A 25,209-nucleotide genomic window follows, 5' to 3' on the forward strand; every position below is an offset into this window, starting at 1 on the left:
AACTGGACTTTTGATGAATGGAAGAATACTCTTTAATGGTTAAGTTTATCTTTAGTTGGATTTAATTACTCTCTGTGTTCCACTTTATAGGAAACGTTCACTATTTACAGAGTCAATAAAGATCTTTTTATACTTTATTTTTTAAACTACATTTTAAATATTTTGAATGGCTAACTTTTGACTTATACTCTTTATATAGATTTTAAATATTTAAGATTATTCAATAAACTTTCAAAAAAATTATGTTGGAATTCACGCCAAAAATTAGTCTGCTTAACCCTCGAAGTTCTTTCTCTTTAATTTGAACCTCTCATGAATTCATTCCTAGTACGAGCTCTTTCTCTTCTTCCTTGGGATAATATTTATGATAAAATGGTAAAATTGTTCAAATCATACTTTCTTCCTTCTAATTGCTTGTTCTCGTTTTATCTCTATCTTGTTGTTAATTGTCTCATCTTAATTATGTGTTTTTGAGTATTGATTCGCATCAACCCAAATGGCATGATTACTCTTCTATGTAACGCCGTAGAATTGAGGACATCAAGGCACTTTAAAAGATTGACCAGTGGTTTTATTGTCAACAACCAAAGAGCACAGCATAAAGCACAACTCTTAGAAATTGCACGGGACGCCCTAATTTAACCTATACAAACAAGCAATTGACTAAGTTGTCAAGCAAGATAACGACCATCCCGTATGCCATATTTGATTTTCCTTTGCCTTTTTAAATATTAATTCTTCTACTGTCTTCCTATAAATCTGTGTCTTCACTTGATAGAGAAGAGTATAAAAACAAGAAGAACAAAGACTGAAGAATATGATGACTGATAACTGATTACATCATAACTGTGGTTTTTTCTTCAGCAACCGCTTTTGCTTACTAAATGATTATTCACCTTCTTACCGGAATTACTGGTTCTATTCTTTTGCCAATTACAGAAAGTACAAGCTACCCTGGTCACATATTATACCTTTTCCCAAGATAAGTGATCTTGCAACCACTCAAGAATTCCCTCCTGGAAAACAAGTTTTGGCAGTTTACCCAGGAACCACAGCCCTGTATAAAGCCACAGTAGTCCAGGCTCGCAAGGTACCTGTATGTGTACTGAGGAACTGATTGGGTTTTGACTTATTTGCATGTGATCTAGAGCTGAAGTTACAACACAAAGTTTCTCAGTTACAACACAAAAACTAACTGGGAAACTTCAGCTCTAGAGCTGAACTTTGCTACTTCAGCCCCGTGTGCTGAAGTTATGCGAAAAAGCGCATACGCTTGCAATTGTTTTTGCAAAGCGGGCACAAGTTAAAATGTGACACAAAAAGCGGGTATAGATGCAAATGGCCCGCACAACTCTACGAGAACGCCAACAACAATGATGGCCCAGTAAAATCCTACAAACTCTACAAGAACGCGAACTCCACGAAATAAGCTTGAAGATGCCCTGGAATACACTTGGGCTTAACTCAGTCACCCCCCAAACCCAAAATAAAAGCTGTGAAATAAATGTATTCTATCAATTACATTTTCCCACTTTATTAGCTAGTAAAGCAGCTTTTACCATTTTACAGAAGAAATTATCAACAATCTTTACTCGTTACGAAAACCTTGGTATTACACTTTAAGGAACCTGTCAAACCAATTGCTCGCTTCCTTCACCATCAATGGAGTCATTTTATGTCCAATACCATCTTGCGCTATCACCTGAAATGTAAAGGAAAACAGACATTTCAGGAATGGCATGAAAACTGGTCATCTAAAGCCCCATCCCCCCACCCCACCCCTACCCCTGCCACTACCACCCTCCCTCGCCCTTACCCATTTCGTCTCCCGTAGTGTTTGCCTAAATTATATATTTTTCAAAAAATATTTTTTGCTACCTAATATTCTACATAGCCAAACACCAGAAAATAAGTAAGAAAGCCACTTATTTTTCAAGAAAATATTTTCGAGGACAATATTTTCCTTCCTACCAAACACGCCCCTTGTTTTCCCCCTTTGAACCCTTGGAATCAAAATTAGCTGATGGTGAAGAAAGGAAACATGCTTTGTTTTCCTGAAAAAATGAGGGAGGCAGTGAGGATATCATCGTACCTTGAAATTAAGTGGACAACCAGCATTCTCATAAGCTTTATGGGCTCTTGATTTCGGAATATCCAGGCCAGCAATGGGACAACGAGGATCTTCCGCTCCTACATTTCCCAAATGTAGATTTATCTTCCAGTTATTTGCACAAATTTGAAATGGTGCATACATTCTGACAATTGATGTTTAATAAATGGTAATGGCACGAATTATCATAAATCATGTGAACAAATAGATCATCATACCATTTAAAATCAGCAAGGGGCACGGTGCAATGACTGGTACTGTGTATGGTGAATCGAACTGAGATGCCAAACCTGGAGCAATTCTGTCCCAGACCTGGTCACGTATTCTAATTAAGATCAAACAGAAATAATTTTTTTTTGATGAATATTATCGTGAAAATTTTAAAAAGTTCTAAAGCTGCATTTTGGAAACTGATGACTATAACAATATACAATTGAATTTATAAATTAAAAGTTGCCTTGCCACAAGTCTTAACTTGGAACAGTCGCTTGATCCAGTCTTTCGGAGAGCTATACATTTACTTTTTCTCAACTTTAGGCTGATAAATTTTTACAGCTTCTCAAATACAGTGCTGGCCGATAAAACTGGATCAGAGATCTCCCTTAATTTATGTCACGTGAGGGAAGTTTATCCACTAAGAATGGGGTCATTGTAGATAGTCTTCTATTGGCTCAAGAAACTTATTGCAGACCAGATGAAGGAAAGATGAAGTAAAAAAGAGAGACATTGGAATAATAGCAAGCCAGATGAATAAGGTTATGAACAAGTACCAAGAAAAACGTCTGAAGGCTTTTGGTCTCAGAAATTTAGATGTCCTCAACAGCATGAGGTATGGGTTTCCATCTTAATTAGTAGAAACTATAAGAGTTCCACTAAAGAAGGATGAGTCTAGGCCTCACCTTATTTATACATCAGCTGAACCTCTGAGAATAATCCGAACAATGTGAGATCCCATTTTCTTCTGGTTACTCCGGAAACTGGTAGAAACTATGAGAGTTCCACTAAAGAGGGATGAATCTATGCCTCGCCTTATTTATACGTCAGCTGAATCTCTAAGAATAAATCTGAAAAATGTGAGATCTCATTTTTCTTCTGGTTACTCAATAGATCCCGCTCCCTTGCAGGAGAACTTGCTTAAACAGATTCAGTTTTGCTGCTACTGCTCCTCATTTTTTCCCTTAAGTGTGAGAGCTTCTGGTGAAAAGGCTTGATCAACTGAAACATAGGAGCATTTGCTTTTTTACTTTTGATTACAATTTACACGGCTGCAACTAGTGCTTCAAGCCCCAGGCTTGCTCCTAAGAACTTAGTTCTACCTATCTAGAAACTTTTTTACTCTTGCCCTTTCCTTTGATGATAAGAAACAAGATATGATTGTCCCAAATCTCCAACCACTTTAAGGCCAGTTATATTTAAGAGAATGAAGCATCTTGAGTAAAGCTAATCAGTTACTGCACAAGCACAATGACCAAGTCGCTTACTAGACAAGCAACAAGGAAACGAGATAGGGTACAAGAAGCAGGAAGACAAATAGACCTGACCTTCTGAACCACTTCTTTATCAATTTCATTCTTGCCTAAATCAGCACGTGCTTCTGAAAGGACAAACAGATGACATTTCCAGATAAGAACATACACAACTACAATACGCTGATAAAATACAAGTTAAGTTAGTTTCAGTCACCTTCAAACACAGCCTTGATACTGTCAACTCTTGGCTGCCACCTGTCATGCTCAATAGCCCACTGAAATCCCTGCAACCTCATTCCAAGATCTCCACAGTAAATCTCCTATTGATATATCCATAACTCTTTATATCTTCACTTAAACTAATTTTCAAGGGTCACCTGAACTCCGATTATAGGAACAACCACTGCATAGCGAGTATCAGCGAATGCAGCAAACCATGCATGCATACCTGCAAGACAGAACATATTATGAACTCCACATGTTTAAGTAACAGTTGATATTGAACGTTAAGTGACTCGCCTAACCTCCAAGTGATTCACCAGTAATTCCAATCCTTGACGAGTCAATATCTTCCCTCTCTGTCAGATAATCTGCCAGTTTTATCAAGTCCCAGACCTTCAAAATTTGCAGAAAAGTACTTTTTTCAGAGGCTAGATATTAGATAATAAGCACGGTGGTTTTAGATTAAAAACTGTACTTTATCAAGCTCTCTCAACTAAAAAACAGTGGAATTACGTCCATTTTCCAAACAACAAGTCTCGATTGCCTTACCGTATCAAATATAAAAGGCATTGTATCACCTTTCTTCCATGACGATATAAGGGCCTGAATTGTAGAGAGAAAGCAGTCAGGCATATCAACTCAATCAGATAGTAGCATCCAAGCATTCCATGTAAAGAAAATAGTGTGGCAAGTTCACTTCTTGATTTCTCCCCCTCAATATGAAGCCAGTAATAACAGAAATTAAGTACACCATGATATACAGAACAGATCCTCCCCACAGTTTATACTCCGAAAAAGCGAAGTAGTTTCAGTACTTCCATAGGCCATACAGTTAATACTCAACAAATTGGATCCTTCATAATAAAAGGCCAAAGATTTTGCTACTAAATAACGGAGTAATTAGTATATGGTATAAATTTAAGACAGCTCGCCCATAGCCTATTGGAACTGAGTATACTGTTTTGAATGAAAAGATAATGAAGATTAAAATGCTATGTTCTTACATCTCGATATGTTGTCATACTGGTGGCACGTTCTCCATGATATCGAGAATCAATTGCTACAGCTATGTAATCCCTTGAAGCATAAGCCTGAACCCAAAAAGTAAAAAGAGATTCATACACAGAATTGTCCTTATTGATCCATGATGATACAGAGTATTTTTAAGAAAACAGAATATCACCTCAAGCAATGGCCGTAACCACTCTTTGCATTTGTTTGTACTATGCAGGAAGACAACAGCTGGTCTCTTCTTCTTATCACTTTCTTTCATGCTCAATACCAAGACAGGCAACCGCCCCTGCTCTCCTTCCTGGAAACAGTGAGTTCATGCTCAATACTGACAGCTGGAGACTGATAAGTTGGTATTTTGCTAACTTATTCATACCTTTTTCTTGAGTTTTAAGGTTCTTTAAGTAAGATTTAATAGCCTTGACTAACTTAATTCGGTTGATTTCAGGTGTTTGAGCCTAAATGAAATAGTTGACGAAGGATTTGATCAAAAATAGGATGAAAAGAGATGGAATTTGGAGCAAAGGATTGAAGATTTAACGATGGAAGAAAGTGGAGCCGAAACTAGGGATGAAAAAGTGCATGAAAAAATGGCTAAGTATGGAAAATTTGGAGCAAAGTCTGCCCAGCTCTACGGTCTTGAATGGCTAGACGAACAACTCCACGATGTGAATCGTGGATGAGCTGATTCAGGCCATGATCGATCTTGAAGAAATTGAAAGAACTCTGTCCAAGTCCACGAACACCAACGGCTCCATAACAAGGCCACGAAGACATCTGAAGCATTAGAACCAAAGTGGAGACGGTCATCAATCGGCTCCACGACTGGACACCATAGGGGCACTTTTGCCAGATATTGCAAACAATTTTAAATAGCAATCTAGGTCATTCTTTAGAGCATCTTTGAACGTCGGAGAGCAGCTTTTGGAGTTTTCCTTAAGGGTTTTGGGCGACTTCGCCGTTGTTATAAACAAACTTTCTTTCCTCTTTAGCTATTATGTTGAGAATTTCATCTCTATTTGTATTTTCTTTCCTTATTATGTCTAGCTAAGCTTTTTAAGCTGGGATTGTGAATCCTAAGTGGGGTTATATTTTTGGGTTGTTAATACAAATTCTAAGTTTGATTAAGCTTTGTGTTATCTAATTACTTCATGCTTTATTGATTGATTTTGTGGTTGCAAACACTAAATCCACGCCTATTTTGCTTGTTCCAACTTGGAAGAGTGGAACCTAGCTTAGGTACAAAGTAATTACCAAGGAATTAAGAGGGTTAATCACTTGACCAATGAAATCTAGTTAGGAATAGTGTGATTTCTACTTGCTAATCAATTGCTTATCATTGAGCCTTAGTTGACTTGGAAGAGCAACTTGGGGTAAAAATCATTTTAAGTGTTGGAAGACATTAAGTTGGTAGAATTGAAATTGAGGCCATAACACATGCTTAATTAACTAGAATTGAACATCTATATACCAAAAAGCATAGCCTACACGAAGGAAAAACAATCCTAGCGTCTTTCTCTTATTTGTTACTACACCTTTACCGTGTTATCAAAGGCGCGCTTAAAGCACGCTTAAGCCCTGAAGTGAGGCTCAAAACATGTTGAGCGCTTCGCCTCGCTTAGGGGGGCGCTTCGGTGCTGTCATCAAGGCTCTAAGGCATACGTTTCCTTGCCAATGAGCATAATACTGAAGAGGCGACGATAAACAATTGATATTTCACTTTATCATAAATTCTTCAATTTCATTGTCCATATATTTGGTATTCATGCTTATAGATATTAGTCTTAGACTACACATACATATTTGTAGTTGCCTTTGATAACACTGCACCTTTATTTGCATTCTATGTGTCCGATAGAATTCCTTAGTTAAATTTTACTAGTAACTGTAGACATAATTGATCACCACTCTTTTGCTTGAAGATAAACTTAAGAATCACCAAGTTTACATGTATTTGGACACTTTAGCACAAACCTACTCCTTGTGGGATTCGACCTCAATCTTTGTTGGGTTTATTATTGCTAAAGATCGTGCTATGCTTCATTTAGAGGTGTTGGATTGGACGTCATCAGAGACATGGAGAATATTACGTCTGAAAAATGAGAATATTCCTACATTTATCTCTCAATTAATATGTTATTTGTGTAATTAAAGAATTATAAATGATGTAACCACTTCATTGGACTGCTGGCACCATTTTTTTTAATTATCGAAGAACCTTTACACTTTTATTTACTTTAAAAACACTTTGAGGCACTCTAGTCCAAAAATAGCGAAATAAATAGTGAGAATTCATATAGCTGACCCCAACTGGATTTAGATTAAAGCGTAGTTGTTTTTGTTTTATAGAGGCATTCCAGTTGACAGAATAGTTCTTTTCCTTAGATCTAATACAAAAGAGATGTTGGAAAAGGGTCTGGGCATTATATTCTTTGATCTCTATCAGTATGCTTTTTTCCTACACATTGGGGAAGGCGGGAAAGGGGAACATTAAATATCTTTACTTCCATTTATTAAAATATATCATAATGATATATAGTACTCTGTAGATTGATGAATGTAATGAAAATATAGAAATCATGTAACCTCCGTAGTCAGGTAGAAATTTTCCTCCTGAAGAAGTTCCTTCAAATTGGGTATATCTTCCTTAGGGCAAGATGCCATTACCTGTATTTGACAAATATCGCGGTCAAAATGGCACCAAAATAGTGCAGAATAACAAATATAAAGCTTGTGAAGGAGTTGTACGACCTCACTGAATGTTGGCTTTGGACTTTCCTGATATAATGGATCAGTCACAGGTTTTCCAGGTACCACACAGAGTTGAACTGAAAGGAATTACATAAAGGAATACAAGTTCGTTGATTAGTCTAAGGGCGGTAAGACAAGAATCCACAAAGTCTACCAAATGGAAAAAAGAAAAGGTGATCTCAACAATCAAAATGTATAGTTGAAACAAGAAAATCTAGTAGCAGACTGATGGTTAAGTGACTATGGGTCTTCAAACTAGGCAAAGTATGGAAGAAAAGCTCCCTATACATAAAGCCCTTCTTCAACATTCAAAAATATTGAGAATATTCTATAGTGCAATTCCCCATCAACCACCTGTGCGGAATCACCTTTGATTTTTTTAGGATTAAATTTGCCTAACTAGAAACTTCAAAAGAAGTTTGATACAACCCATGCCAAAAATAAATAAACACAAGAACAAATTGACAAAGTGTCTTGTTTCCAATCTATAACTTTTTTTTGGGGGGGGAGGGGGGCAGTCTTTATCTCCCACAAAGTGTGCTTATAGCAGTTGACAAGAGATGTAGGGACTACCTATGGGGCACATCAAAGGAACACAAGAAGATAGCATTGGTGGCTTGGGAGAAGGTGTGTAAACCAAAAAAGTATGGAGGATTGAACATAAAGGCAGCAGCAATTGGAACACAGCCTCAGTGGAAAACTACTCTGGCAGCTAAATGAGAAAAAGGACTCACTTTGGGTGAGGTGGATGCATGGCATATACATAAAGCAAAATGATACCATTTGGAACTATAGCCCTCCAGTGGATAGTAGCAGGTATTGGAGGAAGCTTAATGCACTTAAGGCAATCATGACATAGTGGTACCAAAGCGGTAAATATACTCACACCTAACGGACAGTACTCAGTAACTCAGAGCTACAATGCACTACTGACTGGATTGGTTAGATGCAAAGTTGCTGATTTAGTATGGACCAAAGTAATGCAGCCAAAGCACAGGTTCATAGTTTGGTTGGCTAATCAAAAGAAATTGCTCACAAAGGAGAGACTGCAGCACATGCACATAACAGTGACAGACAATACATGCAGCTTATGTGGGAATGGAGTAGTGGAAACAATGCAGCATCTGTTTGTGGACTGTGAGTGGATAAGGGAGATGAGAAACGAGTTAAGTCAATGGATAGGTATTCAATTGATGGCCAGGGGAGTTACACAAAGCCTACATTGGTTGAAAAGCAAAAAATGGAAACAGATGAAGAAAGAAGTAGTGGCATCCATATGGGGGGCAGCGATATACCACACATGGCAGGCACGGAATTGGAAGATATTCAGGAACACAAGTGTGAATACAGACCTTGCAATTGCACAGCTAAAAAAGGAGCTCAAATACAGATTAGAGGATATACAAATAGGTAGGAAAGCACAGCAATGTAGACAATTACTGAACAGGTTATGTACTTAGAGGAAATACTAGAGGTTAGTTTGTGTAGTTGGCAGCATTTTTCTAGTTTTTTGTATTTGGAGGCTTAAATGCAGAGATGAGCGTACTGGAGCTATAGGAGCTCAAGAGATGTAGTAATTTGGTTGGTTAATGGTAATATTTCACATTTATTACCAAAAAAAAATAAACAACAAATGCAGCTACTACCAGAGACCGATGCAAGAAAATAGTTTCAATAATCTTTAACACAAAAAAGAAAAACACAATTGAAGAGAAAGCATTTGCGATTCTGAGCTTGTAAAGTACTCATATTCAGAAAATTAAGGAAATAGAAACACTAATTAGGGTAAAAAAGAGTACCTTGAGGAGGACGGCGGGTGCGAAGGAGCTGAAGAAAGTCAGAGCGAAGATTGGCGGCAACGATGGCTGCCTCCTCCGCCATTTTGTTGTTGGTGTTGCGATCAGTGAAGAGGACTTTATTGTTTGCTGAGGAGTAGTTGTTCACATTTGAGACTCGGCCCCGGTGTTTATAGCAGAGAACGCATGGCTTGTCGGATTGCACGTGCAGTATGGGTCCCACTCCCACCAACATCCCTGAAGGTTCCTGCGCACCTTCAGGGATAACAAACACACCAAGAAGGTTCCTACGCAGCTACCGCATCCTGCAACAAAATTAAGAAAGGGAGTGCGTGAAAATCCCAAGAAGATATATTTCAAGAAAGGGGAGTATCCTTTCAACGAGGGGAGGGTCATGTATACTGTTACGCAACGCTTTCCTGATGTTCTTTGGAACGGTAACGTAAGGCTAAGCAACCAATGTCACTGCGGTTGCTGTCCGCCAATGAAGTCCCCTCCGCACGCTAGACTAGATTGTCAGTGTCGTGCGCGAAAACTAATGTCATAAGCAATTGCGGAAGCTGAGAGAGAATTGGGTTTTGAATAATGATGATGATTTTATTGATGACTGAAAATGATGATTACAATGATGCGGTGTCGAGGGAGAGAGACACCAGAAAATGCTTGCTTGAAGATGTTTGATTGTTTGGTCCTTGCTTAAAAAAAATAAACCAACATTACATAACTAGTCCTAATAAAGCTGTAGAAGCACACTGAAATGAAAATGATGTAAACTAGTCTATGATTACAATAAAAAGGACTTAGATTATTACAAGGTAAAACTAAGTCCGATGGCAGCAACTTTGTCTTGCGGGTCAGGGTCTGCGCGCGCGTTGCTGTGGGCACGCACGACACTTGATGTGCTGGCCTGAGGCTGGGCACTGGTGTTTGGCATCAGGGTCTGTGCGCGAGGCGCTGCTGGAATGGGCCTGCAGCTGGGCGCTGGCGAGGCATCAGGATCTGCGCGCGCGGCATTGTCAGGGTGCGCGGCGCTGTTGTCATTGGCCAGCCCTTGGGCGCTGGCGAGAGGCATCAGTAGGGTGATAGAGGCGCATGCGCGCTTGTCACTTGGCGCAGCCAAGACCACGGGGCCGACCATGACGCTAGGCATTGTGAGGCTTGCTAGGCCGCTATGGGGCGCGGCCAAGGGGTCATGGGGCATGTCTGGAAAGCAACTCATGGCATTCTCCCCCACCTGAGTTGGCGCCGTCCTCGGAGCCTTATGATGATAATGTTTCTGATGGTTGTTAGATGGGAGGTCTGCGCCCCTCTGTTCTGTGAGCTTGTTGTTGTGGCAACGTAATGATTTCATGCGGCTGACATGGAAGACTGGATGGATCTTCCACCAGGATGGAGTTTTTACCTGGTATGTGGACTTCCCAATGCGTTTTTCAATGGGCAGGGGCCCGATGTATTTTTGTTGCAGGCGAGGGTCATGGGTCCTTTCTGCAAACAAGTACCGCTTTGGGATGCATAACATTACTTTGTCCCCTGGTTGATGTTGGGCAAAGCAAAGCTTTTGTTCGGTGAACCTTTTTGCCCGCTCTTGGGCTTTGACGAGATAGCTCCGCACTATCCCCATGTTGCGCTCCCATTCGCTCGAGAAGTTGGCAGCTCGAGGAGATTTCGGCATGGTTGATGCATTCACCGTTTGCGGGAGAAGCGGTTACTGTCCGGTAACAATTTCAAAAGGGCTTTTGTTTGTATGATGGCTCTTTTGAGAATTGAAACATAGTTGAGCAGCATCCAGGAGCTTCACCCAATGCTTCTGTGATCCGGTTGCAAAGTTGCGGAGATATTCCTCCAGCATGTCATCGAACCGGTCTGTCTGGCCATCCGATGGTGGATGGATGTCTGAGTTGTGACTCAATGTTGACCCAAAATACATGAAGAGATGGGTCCAAAAGTTGCTAGTGAAGCGTGAGTCGCGCCTACTAACAATGTCTTTGGGCAGGCCCCAATGTTTGACAATGTGCGAGAAGAAGAGTCGAGCTGTATCTTCTGCTGATGCATTTTGCGGGGCTGCTATGAAGGTTGCATAGTTTGAAAATTGATCTATGACAACCATGATGGATGCAAGATTACCGACTTGGGGCAATCCCGTGATGAATCTGAGGGAAACACTTTTCCATGGTCTCTGAGGGACATGTAATGGCTGTGAGGGTCCCGTCTGTGATGAGTGATCCGACTTGTCCTTGTGGCATGGCTGACAAGTCTTCACACGGTGAGGAGCGTCACCAGTCTTTTGAGGCCGATGACATGATGACTGATTGTTGCTGCGAAGGGTAGCCGGTATCAAGGGTTCATGTCTGTCGACTACCTTCTCCAACTGCATGGCCGAGATGTTTTCAGCGGCCATCTTTATGGGAAAACATGGTATGGTGCAGGGCTTGGCCCCGTTTTCTCCCATCATCAGGAGCATGTTGGCATATAATACCGGTATGATGTTGGTTTGCCTCATGAACTCCAAACCCACTATGATGTCGAAGTCATCTATGATTGCGATGCGCAGGTTGATGCTTCCTTTGTATGGGCCAAGTTTCACTGGGACATTTGTAGTTGTTCCACCCAATGTCTGAGATGGTGAGTTGATAGCCTTGATGCGGCCTTTGATCTTTTGCACAACAAGACCTAGGCGCTCTAATTGCGTTGATGACAAGTAGTTGTGGGTGACACCCGTGTCTATCAAGGCGTGAAGGGGCTTGCCGTTCACTTTCAATTCGACGAACATTAGGGTCCTCGCTTGTTTAGGAGGCCTCTCGTCCATCTTTTCCTTCCCTTTCTTGGTGATTGGGACTGATGTTTTCTTAGGAGGACATGCACTGGTCCCCGCTAAGGCATGCGGGATAGAGCCAACAATTGCATTGAAGGCGCTTACCTGGTCATCTTCTGATGTGTCTGATACGTCTGACTCATCCTCGACAGTCTAATGAGCATTGACCTTTATGTTTGGGCATTCATTGTTCCAATGTGCCCCACCGCAATGACGGCATTCTGAGGGAGGCTTTCTCCCCTGATTGTTGTTGATGGATGCAGCACTGTTGCTGTTGGAGGGAGGAGTCTTAGTTTTGGATGCACTCCGATCTCCCCAACTTTTGCTTGGGCCACCATTGTTGGGATGGTTCCCGTTGAATCCCCCTCGGACAGACGGCTGGAGCCTGTCGTTCTGAGTTCCCAAATAATAATCGCCAAGGCATTCTGCAGCTTGAATGGCCTTGGGCAGGGTGTCTACCTGTTGTCTCTGTAGTTCCATACAGGCATGAGGTTTCAAACCTTCTATGAATGCGAAGAGTTTGTCTTTGTCCCCCATGTCGCGTATGTTTAACATGAGTGCGGAGAATTCGCGCACGTACTCCCGCACTGATCTGGTGTGGCGGAGTTCCCGTAGCTTTCTCCTTGCATTGTATTCCACATTTTCGGGGAAGAACTGCAGGCGTATGGCTACCTTCAATTCATCCCATGTCTGGAGAGTATCTTCACCGGCCTTGATGGCTTCGTATTTGACCCGCCACCAAAGTTTGGCATCGCCCTGAAGATACATGGCAGCAGTCGCTACCTTTTTGGATTCTTCCAAATGGCCCACGGCATCGAAGTATTGTTCGATGTCGAAGATGAAGTTTTCCACTTCTTTAGCATCCCGGGATCCGTCGTATGGATTTGAATCCGGTATCTTAAGTTTTTGTGGAATGGGGGTGAGATTTGTTGCACCCGTGATGTGGTTGTCGCCTTCTCGAAGTAGGCTCTGTAAGGCAGCATTGACAACATTGAGCTTGTCTGTCAAGTCGTCTATGGTTTGCTGCATGGCAGTTAGTCTGTCTGCCTCTTGTTGCTGATGGGCTAAATCGTCGGCACGCTCCTGTAGGAGGTCCTCAAATTTGCCATGAATATTGGCAGTTTCGATGGCTGCCGTTTGTCGGCCCTCGTCAGAGTCACGACTGATGTTTGCAATGTCATTTTCCGCCTGCCGCATTCGGCGGTCCAGGTCATCCAACCTTTGCACTAGGTTATTGTTTTGATGAGGCACCGTATCCACGATGGGTCGTAGTCGGTCAACCGTCTCTTCTAGGGATGCTAGACGCTCCCCATGATTCACCATGGTCAGAAATGGTGATGATGGCAAATGTTCCCTCATCCGATGTCGAGCCTAGGCTCTGATACCAACTGTTACGCAACGCCTTCCAGATGTTCTTTGGAAGGGCAACGTAAGGCTAAGCAACCGATGTCAGTGCGGTTGTTGTCCGCCAATGAGGTCCCCTCCGCACGCTAGACTAGATTGTCAGTGCCGTGCGGGAAAACCAATGTCATAAGCAATTGCGCAAGCTGAGAGAGAATTGGGTTTTGAATGATGATGATGATTTTATTGATGACTGAAAATGATGATTACAATGATGCTGTGTCGAGGGGGAGAGACACCAGAAAATGCTTGCTTGAAAATGTTTGATTGTTTGGTCCCTCTTAATAATGCTTAAAAAAATAAACCAACATTACATGACTAGTCCTAATAAAGCTATAGAAGCACACTGAAATGAAAATGATGTAAACTAGTCTATGATTACAATGAAAATGACTTAGATTATTACTAGGTAAAACTAAGTCCGATGGCAGCAACTTTGTCTTGCGGGTCAGGGTCTGCGCGCGCGTTGCTGTGGGCACGTGCGACACTTGATGTGCTGGCCTGAGGCTGGGCACTGGTGCTTGACATCAGGGTCTGTGCGCGAGGCACTGCTGGAATGGGCCTGTAGCTGGGCGCTGAAGAGGCATCAGGATCTGCGCGCGCGACATTGTCAGGGCGCGCGGCGCTGTTGTCATTGGCCAGCCCTTGGGCGCTGGCGAGAGGCATCGGTGGGGCGACAGAGGCGCATGCGCGCTTGTCACTTGGCGCAGCCAAGACCACGGGGCCGACCATGGCGCTAGGCATTGTGAGGCTTGCTAGGCCGCCATGGGGCGCGACCAAGGGGTCATGGGGCATGTCTGGAAAGCAGCCCATGACAGTACGCATACCATACCCCTGCCCCGGTAGGACAGAGAGACTGTTTCCGATAGACCCTCGGCTCAGAACGACGGGAATAAAGAAAAACAAGGAAAACAAGAAAAGAAAAGAGAATTTATCAGTAACTCCGGTAAAAACCACTATAGTAACAGAAGCATAAAAATCAAAAGATGAATGACATGCAATAACAAAAATATTGCATAAAGAACAAAAATAGTGTGGGTTCAACATAAAGTACAAACCATGTAAGATTTAAACTTTAAGCCCGGCATTTTCAAGCTACCTAGAAAAATAAAAATAAAAAATCAAGAATAGAAGAACTTTGTAATTGTAGCTTTTTCATAGATTTTATTTTCTTACTAGTGATATAACGCTTGAATTGACGAAGATTCGTGTCCAAATTTTCAGCAAAAAGGTATCTAATAGCTTTTTGTTAAATACAATCCAAGAGGTTAACAATTAGATTTTCTATTTAAATATTTTTTAAAATTTGTCCAATGGAAAAGATATCATGTGCAACTCTTCAAATCTTATATCTTATGCAAGATAAAAACTTTGCTTAATGGAAAAGATTGCGTGCATATTTTTAAAATTATTATTAGTTATTTCAATAATTTTATATGGCTGTTATAAAGGGGTAATTTTACAAAGAGCATTATAAATATAGTCATTATTGTTACAGATAAAAAATTATTATAAAGAGGTAAAATATAACTTAAAAATCGGTTCTAAGGAAAACTTGGCTTTTATAGTGAATGACTGTTATATATGGATGTTGTTATAAAGATATCTGACTGTATTAGAAAGCTTATAATTTTGCCCTTTAGTTGTTCCTTTTTCCATTAAAATAAAAGTGTAAAATAAGGTATTTTTTTTTTCTAAATATGTAATCAAACACTGAAGATTCATTTCTTTTTTAATAAAAAGTATTTGGTACTCAAGAACCATGAAAATTTTCATAAGCTACAAAATTCAATTATATTAGGCGAAGAAAAGCAAGTTCAATATATTTAAAAATAAAGTTTTAATAAGCAAAACTAAAGTTGAAAAATTATTTAAATTTGCTAACTTATGGAACAATTAAATTAGGTGTTTAAAGGATAGTCAATTTCCTGATTTATATCACGTTCTTAAATTTATACTAAACTCTTACTTCTCCTGATTAAAAACAATCGAGTGAATTCAAATTAGGGATTCCCTATATATTTTGTAGGAGCCTATTTCTTCTTGGGAGTCAAATTCCAAATCCCCCACCATGTTTCTAGTCTTTAAATTCCTCTCTTATGAGTCCCGAATTGATGTAGCATGTACCATATTCAAGAGACCTTCCTAGAACTCATATTATCACAACAAAGAAACAAATCGTATTCCCCCTGTTTCAATTTATATGGCTTATTTTATCACAAGCAGAAATTTTTACTACACTTAATTTGCTATTAAAGCCTTTAAATATTTAGAGATTAAGACTAAAGTGAACATCTGGTTGGTATACAACTTGATAAAGAGAGAGCGAGGAAGTATTGGTATAAACTTAATTGCAACAGTCAAATGGACAACCCATTTGTCATCTTTTATCATTACTAGTTTCTCGGCACGTGTGTTGCACGTGTATATCAAGTCATGTAATACACAGTTTTATAAAAGTATTAATATTTTTAAAATAAATTTTTGAGCAAATAATTACAAATAAAAGAATATAATATAATTTTTTATGAATAATCAATGTGGATCTATCGTATATACGTTTTGATAATACTAAAGAATACTACAAGATAACATTAGTACGATAGGTTTATGTATGTAGACCTTACCAATAAGGACAAATGTTTGCACCTGAATGAATTAGTTGTCACGCATATGATACATAATCCTTGCTATCAAAATTGTCGAATAAATTCATACATGAAGGACAATCAATATAAGAGTCTGTTCGGCCAAGCTGTCAAAAATAATTTACTTTGTAAAGTATTTTTGTTTAGAAGTACTTTTACAAAATAAAAATTTGTATTTGGCCAAGTTATTTAAATATTGCTTTTGCTAGCTCATTGTGTTTTGCCAATCTTTTCAAAAAGTACTTTTAAATCAAATTACGAAAAAGAACACTAAATATTTAGTTTGTAATTAATATTATTTTAAAAAATAAATATTTATTATAAAGGAATTCAATTAAAATATCAAACGTATAATAAAAATATAAATTAAAAATCCCAATCAATATAAAATATAACTATTTCAAAGAAATAACATTGAGTATTTGGTATTACTTATTATTTATATGACAATTTGAATATATTACAATACATTATTCAATATAAATTTAAAATTTACTCTTAGGAATAGGGGAGGAAAATAAAAATATGATTAAAATATAAAAATATAGAAAAAAGATATAGTAGAAATAAAAAAGTAAAGGAAAACAAAGTGAAACTTATTAAATTAATGAGGGATAATTTGAAAAATATAAATCTATTGTAAGGTTTTTTTTTGTCTTGAACAAATTAGTTTTCTACTTTTGCTTCTGCTTTGGAAGAAGTTAGAATTTGTAGCTTCTTCTCAAAAGTAGAAAAATTGCTTCTGCTGTTGCTCAAAAATACTTTTTCATCTGGGCAAAATACCATAAATTTTTCAAAAATTATTTTTTTGACAAAACTAAAAAAATATCATTGGCCTCCTAAAAGCTCAAACAGGCCGTAGGTGTCATTATCCTCGTCTGTTCAACAGTAATTTGCTAGTTGATTTACACATTAATAATGTTGTGACCTTCTCAACTGTTGGTTGAATGTATTTTTTAACATTGAAACCTGCGAAATATTTTGAAGTATAACGCGAATACATCATAGTCCATGAAAGAGAAACAAACTTTTTCAGTGCATCTCACATTTCTTCATAATCAACATTTATATATGTTACAATTGCCACAAATTGTACAACTATTTGTAATGTCTTATAGCATTTTTAGCAAGAAGAATACCAAGACTCATCTTTAATTTATTTATAATATATTTGTAATCTTTGCATTGAATCTATAATATAAATCATACATATAAACACTGGCTAATTAATTAGATTATATCATACACATATGAAAAAGAATGCATGTTGTAAAAATGATTGTAAAAAGTGAACCATGTATTTGCAAATAAGCAATCCATAATATATCATCTATCTTCACTTCTTTGATTTTGATTTTTTTTTTTAAAAAAAATACTATTTGGTATTTTCTACATATTTTGTATTCATGGTATCACTTGTATTGTACTTTATGTTAAAATGTACCTTCCCTTTTGGGGGGAAAAGTATCAAACAAAAATATCGACATGTATATCAATATCAATTTATAATTAGAAATTAAATTGTGCAATCTTCAGGAAACAATAAGACCATTTTGCCCCTAAAGCAATTGACCTACAGAGGAAACCAGTAGAAAATGTGCACTAACTCTGCATTTGATGGCTAGTGATAAATTTTAAAAGTTTCACGAGTTTCGTAGACCATTTTAACTTCTTTGTGCACTGGAGAGCAGTAGTGGAGCCAGAAAGAAGCCAAAAAACAGAAACTATACTACAATAGGGAATTGAATTTGCGACCTTCGGTCACTTTTGACACCCTTTGACCATTGCACTAGGAGATTGTCTTGTGTCAAGGGTTGTCAACCCATTGTATATATTCAAATTTTTTTTAAAAAATACCTATTTACACAGTGTTATTTTTCGGCGACAAGGGTAGCTCCGCCCTTGCTGGAGAGTAGTTGGGATTAATACGATCTAATAGGTTATTAATAGTATAACGTATTCTTTTCGTTTACTTTTACTTATTCACTATACTAAAAATATATTTTCACTTTTACTTGTCCACTATACTAAATCAAGAGAAAGACAATCTTTTTTTTTCTATTTTACCCTTATCATTAACTACTCATTTTTCAATCTTTTTTAAAATACTGTTATTATCATGGGTAAAATGGTAAAATATTTATTTTTTCGTAAAGGGAGTGTAAAGTCAAAAGTGGACAACTAAAAGTGAAGGGAGGGAGTAGCTCATATTTGATTAAAAAAAAATTCTTTCACTTTTCGACAAAAATACCGAAAAATATTGTTTGGGTCTTTGTCCCCTGTTATATTTAACTAATAATTGTGTCATTAATAAAAACGATATAAAAGATTATAGTTTTTCCCACTGTAGATTTTCTTTAATATGATAAAGCTTTGATTAGTATTAGGATTCAAATTATCAGTCTCAGAAATTCGGCATACTACAGGTATTGAACAATGTTGACCTCTATTATTTCTCATAATATGCTAAATTAAAGAAAGGAACACATATCTAATGGTTGTGACTATTAGGTTTCTTCAAAACAAGTAGTCGCCAGTCTTTTCTAATATTAAATATGTTATTTAGGCAAATAATAAAAAAGGTATTTTAGTAATTCAGCTTTTAACTTATGGGCTTCCTGATTTTAATATAAAAGATAATATAGATATAGATTAATCACGCATATTTCAAGAGGAAACATTTAATCTAACTAACGAATTTACACCAAATCGCTTTATTTGACAGGAATAGTATGTGAATGGTTCGGGTCGCTCGGTTATTTTATAAAATTTGTATCACATTAATTTTTCGGTTATTCTATTATATATAACCAAAATTAGACTTTTTAAAACCGTCTCAATCATGTCGGTTTCTTTTCAGTATCGGTAATGTTTGATTAATTTCGGTATTGTTAAAAGCCGTGTAAACGTCACTAGTAGAAGTAAAATGTAATAACAGACGTACTTTTATAGGACCTAGCAAAACTCTTTAAATATTTTTATTGTTCAAAGGGTGATGAATTAAGAAAACATGAAAGATGACTAGAGTTAGATCTATCAACTATTCTACACTAGCGAAAAATAAACTAAGCAAAGACAAAAAAATATAAATCACATTAGTAAAAAAAATATTAACCAAAAATAAAGTCTATGGAAGATTAAATACTCAAAAAAAATCTAAATTATACGAAAGGAAATATGCTTAATACATTGTAGTTTGCTACTCAAAATCGCTAGAATACCTTGTGTCTTGCTAGTAAATATACTGAAAATAATTTAGTTTCAATAGGAGTAACATAATAGGTTTGGAACTTAGGATTTTGAGTTTTAATTACTTGTTTGCTTACAGTTGTTTTCATAATTCTAAGGCTCAAGGAAAAAATTAATGCTTTATTATTTTTAAACTTAATATATAAATATATTTTTCACATGTAAATTTATTCGGCACGATTCAGTATTTTGTCGATTTATTTTCATAAAATTAAAAATATACCTTAATTATCGATACGGTTATAGATTTATATAAAAATCTTTGATTTTATTAAAAGACACCTAAAAATCGATTTGATACAGTATGGTTCGATCGGCTTAATTGATTTTTAAATATTCATTGACATCCCTACTCATTATATAAGAATAAAATAGGTTAACACAAGTATAGTGTTCAGGCTGGGAAAAAAGTTCAAGTTCCTATGACGTATCAATAAAACGGTATACAAGCTTGGGATTAGATACTCATTATTGCTTAACTATTTTGTAGACGTGAGTGTCCAGAAGAACCCTCCATAATGTAATATCCTGGATCCACAAAAGTAAAATGTTTTATCAGTGAGATTTACTTTCTACGCATTTTTACTTGTCCACTTTATACTTTCACACCCTTTAAAAAATAATAATTATAGTATATATTTTACCATATAACCTTTAATAATAATAACATTTCAAAAAGTCTTGGAAAATAAAGTTGGAAATGAGTAATTAATGATAAGGGTAAAGTAAGAAAAAAAAAAAATCTTTCTCTTGATTTGTTAGAATGGACAAGTAAAAATGAAAATGTATTTTTAGTATAGCGGACAAGTAAAAGTGAACGGAGAAAGTATTCACGTGAGAATGAATCACATTTTCAACATAAAGAGATTCTAACATCACAATTTCCGGCAAAGTCAGAAATAATATGGATAAGAGTAAGAAAAATTCAACAATCGTGCAAAAGGTAGCTAATACAAAACTTTCATTCTTTTGCCCAAAGGTAGAGCATGACTGACCTTTTAGTAATGCAACAACTATATGACCAAAAATCTTAATATCCAATACTTGTTCCTATTTCATTATAATTTCTTTTTCTATTCATCTGTTATCCACTACTAACAATATGTGTACGTACATATATTCCTAGGTCAAACCACTACTTTGTCTAGTTCTATCCTTTAAAAGTTCCAGCAAGATTATGATAAAGTAATTTGCAAATGTGGTGTTGAGCTAAGCATACTCCTCAGTCCTCACGTTATAACGCAATTTAGGTAGTGGAATTACTGATGTGAAATTATTTCTTTGGTAAAGACCTGGAATATGATTGGATAAATTAAACGTAGCTTATCTGAGAATTCAATTTAGTACAACCATATAATTACACAAGAGAATACTATGTAACTAGTGGAGAATTCCTCATTTTTGAAGGTGACTCGCCCGTTTATGTATAATATTTATGTAGATTTCAACATGATAATCAGATACTTAAATTTGAGGTAAGTGTGAGATTCAGCCTCTTGCGTGCATGCTTTTTTAAAAACATGGGTTATGGGCGAGCATGTACTAGGTCATTGTATCTTTTCGATAGACTGTTATGCATCTTATGACACATTCGTCATACTTTTGAGATACCAAAGCATGCTTTATTATTTATTTTCAGTAACTAAGCATATCATACTTTCTTGTATTGATTGTGAGCACGATTATTATCTATCTCATTGATATACGCGTTGAATATTCATGACATGACTATTTTATATCAAAAAATATTATTTGACTTGCACTGGTGCTCAGTTGTGATAAGGGCATAATAGTATATTGTTGTTTGGTCTAGCTGTCCTATTTCACGAGAGCCTATGAGTTGGCCTAGTGGATCCTATATCCATGGGGACTTATAGTGTGCGCTAGTTGGTCTAATGTATATCTTATTTACGAGGACCTAGTGTACATTAGTTGGTCAAGTGGACACTATCCACAAGGGCTTATTGTGCATGAGTTGATCTAGCTGTCCGACTAGAGTGCGTGAGTTGTGGTGTGACTTGTATACCCGTTTATGATTCGTTGCACATGTTATGCTTGATTGAGATTACATATGTTATATTATATGCATAATGCATGATATTTAAAAGACTTGCTCCACAAGGGGCTAGTGTGCGACCACTCAGAGTCGGGGACTACAACAAGAAGGCCAGGGTATGACCACTCAGAGTCGGGGACTACATCCTCAAGGCCAAAACACAGGCAGCAAAAGATTCAAATGAAGGAAAATTGGAAACAAACTGGGACGGGCCATATAAAATCACCGCAGCAGCAAGCAAAGGAGCATTCCAATTAGAAACAATGGAAGGAAAACTACTACGAAACAACGGGAATGTCGCCCACCTCAAACATTTTCACTTCTGAGAAATGACGCCACCCAAGTCGTACTCTTTTTCCCCCACCCGGGTTTTATCCCAATCGGATTTTCTCGGAGAGGTTTTTAACGAGGCGACGAGGGGGACGTCTCGATATTCAAAGTATAATTCATCGCCCGGCCTACCGATAGCATCTCCAGGCCGAGCAATGAGGGGACTAGGTACAAGGAAATTACTCCGTTGAATGTAAAATCGACATGTATCTCCAACGAATGAATGAAATTACTATTTATGTTAGTATGGTATTTTCTTTTAAGTAAAGTATTTTAGTAAAAGTTTTATAAGCATAATTTTGGATAGTTGTCATTATTACTATTTTCGGATATGGTAAATTATACTCATAATATAAGAAAGTTTATGAGATTTTGTTTATTGTAAATATAGAAATTATTTTCTCACAAGAAAAGAAGGTTATAGTTTTACCATTTTAAGAATTAAGCGTACGAAAATTTTTACTCTTTATATGAGATTAGGATAATTTGAAGTTGAGAAAAATATATGCATTTTTTCTTTTTACATGGATGTTTTAAATAATAGTGTATGTATTTATTTTATATGATACCACATGACCATGATAGTAAGTTATATAAGGTGTGTTAAAAAAATAAGTAAAATTTTAAGTAATTTGAGATAATTCTTAATTATACGGGTAATTGGTTAATTATCGCGTAACGGGACATTAACTAATTAACTAATAAATTCGATAATGATTAAAATTCCCCCCCCCCCCCCAAAACGTGGCAGTCCCCCTTAAAGTTTAGATGACTCTTAAAGTCATGGGAAAGGTGGCAAATTTTGAAAACTGGTAGTTGGTAGTTGGTATACTAAAGCTCTAATTCATCATGTCACAGTATCGACCAGACTGTCTTAGCTTCAGAGCTATGAGTCTGTTCTTGTACTTGTTGAATCTTCTTTTTTGTATCTTCTGGACAAATGTATCGTCCTTTATCTGTCAGCTTGTAAATAAGATTTCATTACATATGAAAATACTTTTCTTTGCAATTGACGAATACAACTGATTACCTAAATGTAAATTTTGATAATGATGTTTGCTATTTCTTATGCACCTTGAGTTGTCAGGGAGCTTGATGGCATATAGAAGTGGGGCAACCAAAGAAAGAAATATTGATAGCTATACCGTAGGAAATGTTCATAAGGTTTTAATCTCATCAGTTTTTATTATTGAGTAACACTATGACTAATTAGCTCCTAAAGATCGAGCATGTGATGATTCAGTGGCAAAGCATGTGTAGCTTTGGCGGTAAGGTATTACCTCGGCCTAGTGACGGGAAACTCAGGTATGTTAAGGCTATCCTTTTTTTCTTTTGGCATGATCCAAATTATACAGAAGAAATGAGCAAACGCACAATTTTCATAAATGAATATGTTCATAGAAGTATTAGAGATGCCTATGTTTTTGAATTCCCATAAGTCTTATTATTCTATTGTCTATTCATGAGTCTCAGAAAAATACGTAAGTTTGAAAAAAGTTTATTTCGCAATATTAGTCAGAGGTATAATAGTCTTATGACGTTCCGAAAAGTTTTATTTACGTACTTCTCATGCATTGCACTCATTTACATGTGCATATACATACTGTTTTGACACGAATTCTTGTTTTATCTCAACTTGGCTAATAATATTTCTGTTGCTTGTTTTAGATGGAGAACATGAAATTCTTTTTTGCTGAACTTGGTCTTATGAATTACAAAACCACAATATCATACTGCCCATCAATGCTAGCAGCAGCATCCATTTATGCTGCTCGAAGCACTCTCAGCAAAACTCCACTATGGACTCAAACTCTGCAGCACCATATTGGCTACTCAGAAGATCAGTTGACGTAATTTTCCTCAAGAACTCATTTCAGTTTAGTATCTTAATTAGGTTGATATTAAGTTTCTATAGTCTCATGAGTTTAACTTTTTTGTGTAACAGGGAATGTGCAAAGCAATTGGTTAGCTATCACTTGGGTGCTGCAGAAAGTAAGCTGAAAGCAATATACAGGAAGTTTTCGAGTCCAGATAGAGGTGCTGTTGCATTCTTCCCTCCAGCAAGAAATCTCCTACCTCCTACTACTACTGATGCTGCTTCCTCTTCTTGATGAATTTTATTTTTTAGTTTGGAAAGGTTTTGGATCATGTTCTGTTGTGATCTCGCTAGCTTTAAGACTAAGTGGTGTGTGATTTGACTTTTGAGTGTGAGAAACTCTTGGAGAAACCATGGTTGATGATTTTACCAACATCATATAACCCCTTTAGAGTATTGATGGAACATGATAGAACATTCATATTGCCTTGCCAGTTATACTGAAACTAAGTTTCACCAGCTAAAGAATCATTCAAATTTTTAGATAGCCGATTAAAGTGAATTTTAAATTTGAAAGATAACAGCATACCAAATAAGAGTTCAAATCACAATAAAAGAATCACGTCAGAATGGTTCATATCGTCTCTTGGAACTGGAAGGATGTGATTCTATAACTGAGACAAACACGCTATTTGAGGGAGCCTTACAAGGCTTTTGATTCCCAACGGGACTGAAGATCTCATAATTAAAGAATGTGAGAATCTTGAAATATTTTATGTGGCTCAAACAACGTCGTTGCTTAAGCTGAAGTCGCTGCCAGAACATATGCAGGAACTTGTTCCATCTCTTAAGGAACTATTTCTGAATAATTGTCCAGAAATAGAGTCGTTTCCCTTTCCTGAAGGAGGATTGCCCTTCAGTTTAGAAGTCCTTAATTGAGATCCAGCATTGCAAGAAACTGGTGAATGGGCGAAAGGAGTGGGGTTTACAGAGACTCCCCTGCATGATGGTAGTGACGAAGTGATTCCTCTTTGGGAGTTGCCTTGCTCTATTCGATAGAAAATCTGAAAACATTAAGCAGCCAAGTTCTCAAAAGCCTCACTTCTCTTGAATATCTATCTACTTCTAATTTACATCAAATTCAGTCAGAAGGGCTTCCCTCATCTCTTTCTGAGCTAAAATTACTTGGCCATGATGAACTCCATTCACTACCGACCGACGGTCTTCGACGCCTCACCTCGCTTCAACGTCTAACGATTTACAACTGCCATCAACTCAATTCTATTCCAGATACAGAGCTGCCCTCCTCCCTCTCCAAGCTGGTCATCCAGTATTGCCCTAAACTCCAATCTCTTCTAGTAAAAGGGACGCCCTCTTTCATTTCTACACTATGGATTCACGACTGCCCATTGCTCAAACCAACTCTAGAACTTGAGAAGGGGGATTACTGGCCAAATATTGCACCATAGGAGTCGACCGGAAATACCTGTAATGATTTAAATGAAGGTGCTCTAACAGATGTAAGTCATTCTTTTTCT

The 25,209-nt window shown here is 37.3% G+C and overlaps 2 protein-coding genes across 2 annotated transcripts; one reads left to right on the top strand and one right to left on the bottom strand.

Annotated features, from left to right (window-relative positions):
• Positions 1-1,316: 1,316 nt before the first annotated feature.
• On the bottom strand, positions 1,317-9,772 carry LOC107763041 (uncharacterized). Its single transcript, XM_075244539.1, has 13 exons — positions 9,363-9,772; positions 7,564-7,640; positions 7,399-7,479; positions 4,985-5,113; positions 4,806-4,892; positions 4,351-4,404; positions 4,104-4,194; positions 3,957-4,027; positions 3,794-3,863; positions 3,652-3,704; positions 2,329-2,422; positions 2,093-2,190; positions 1,317-1,702 (listed from the first exon to the last, which is right to left on the bottom strand). Exons 1-13 carry the CDS (start codon positions 9,592-9,594, stop codon positions 1,613-1,615), a joined length of 1,227 nt encoding a protein of 408 aa, XP_075100640.1. The 5' UTR covers positions 9,595-9,772; the 3' UTR covers positions 1,317-1,612.
• A 13,751-nt stretch (positions 9,773-23,523) lies between these two features.
• LOC142161624 (G2/mitotic-specific cyclin S13-7-like) lies at positions 23,524-23,966 on the top strand. The gene is made up of 2 exons (XM_075243385.1): positions 23,524-23,705; positions 23,801-23,966. Exons 1-2 carry the CDS (start codon positions 23,524-23,526, stop codon positions 23,964-23,966), a joined length of 348 nt encoding a protein of 115 aa, XP_075099486.1.
• The last annotated feature ends 1,243 nt before the right edge of the window (positions 23,967-25,209 follow it).

The sequence above is a fragment of the Nicotiana tabacum genome, chromosome 22 (assembly GCF_000715075.1).
Source record: "Nicotiana tabacum cultivar K326 chromosome 22, ASM71507v2, whole genome shotgun sequence".
Lineage (NCBI taxonomy): Eukaryota > Viridiplantae > Streptophyta > Magnoliopsida > Solanales > Solanaceae > Nicotiana > Nicotiana tabacum.

Bases quoted from the DNA above. Each gene is read 5' to 3' on its own strand.
- LOC107763041 (XM_075244539.1), bottom strand. From the start codon at position 9,594: ATGTTGGTGGGAGTGGGACCCATACTGCACGTGCAATCCGACAAGCCA. The intron at 7,641-9,362 runs GTACTCTTTTTT...AATTCCTTTCAG, and splicing joins CACCCGCCGTCCTCCTCAAG to TTCAACTCTGTGTGGTACCT. The intron at 2,423-3,651 runs GTCAGGTCTATT...ATACGTGACCAG, and splicing joins ATAAAGAAGTGGTTCAGAAG to GTCTGGGACAGAATTGCTCC.
- LOC142161624 (XM_075243385.1), top strand. From the start codon at position 23,524: ATGGAGAACATGAAATTCTTTTTTGCTGAACTTGGTCTTATGAATTAC. The intron at 23,706-23,800 runs GTAATTTTCCTC...TTTGTGTAACAG, and splicing joins TACTCAGAAGATCAGTTGAC to GGAATGTGCAAAGCAATTGG.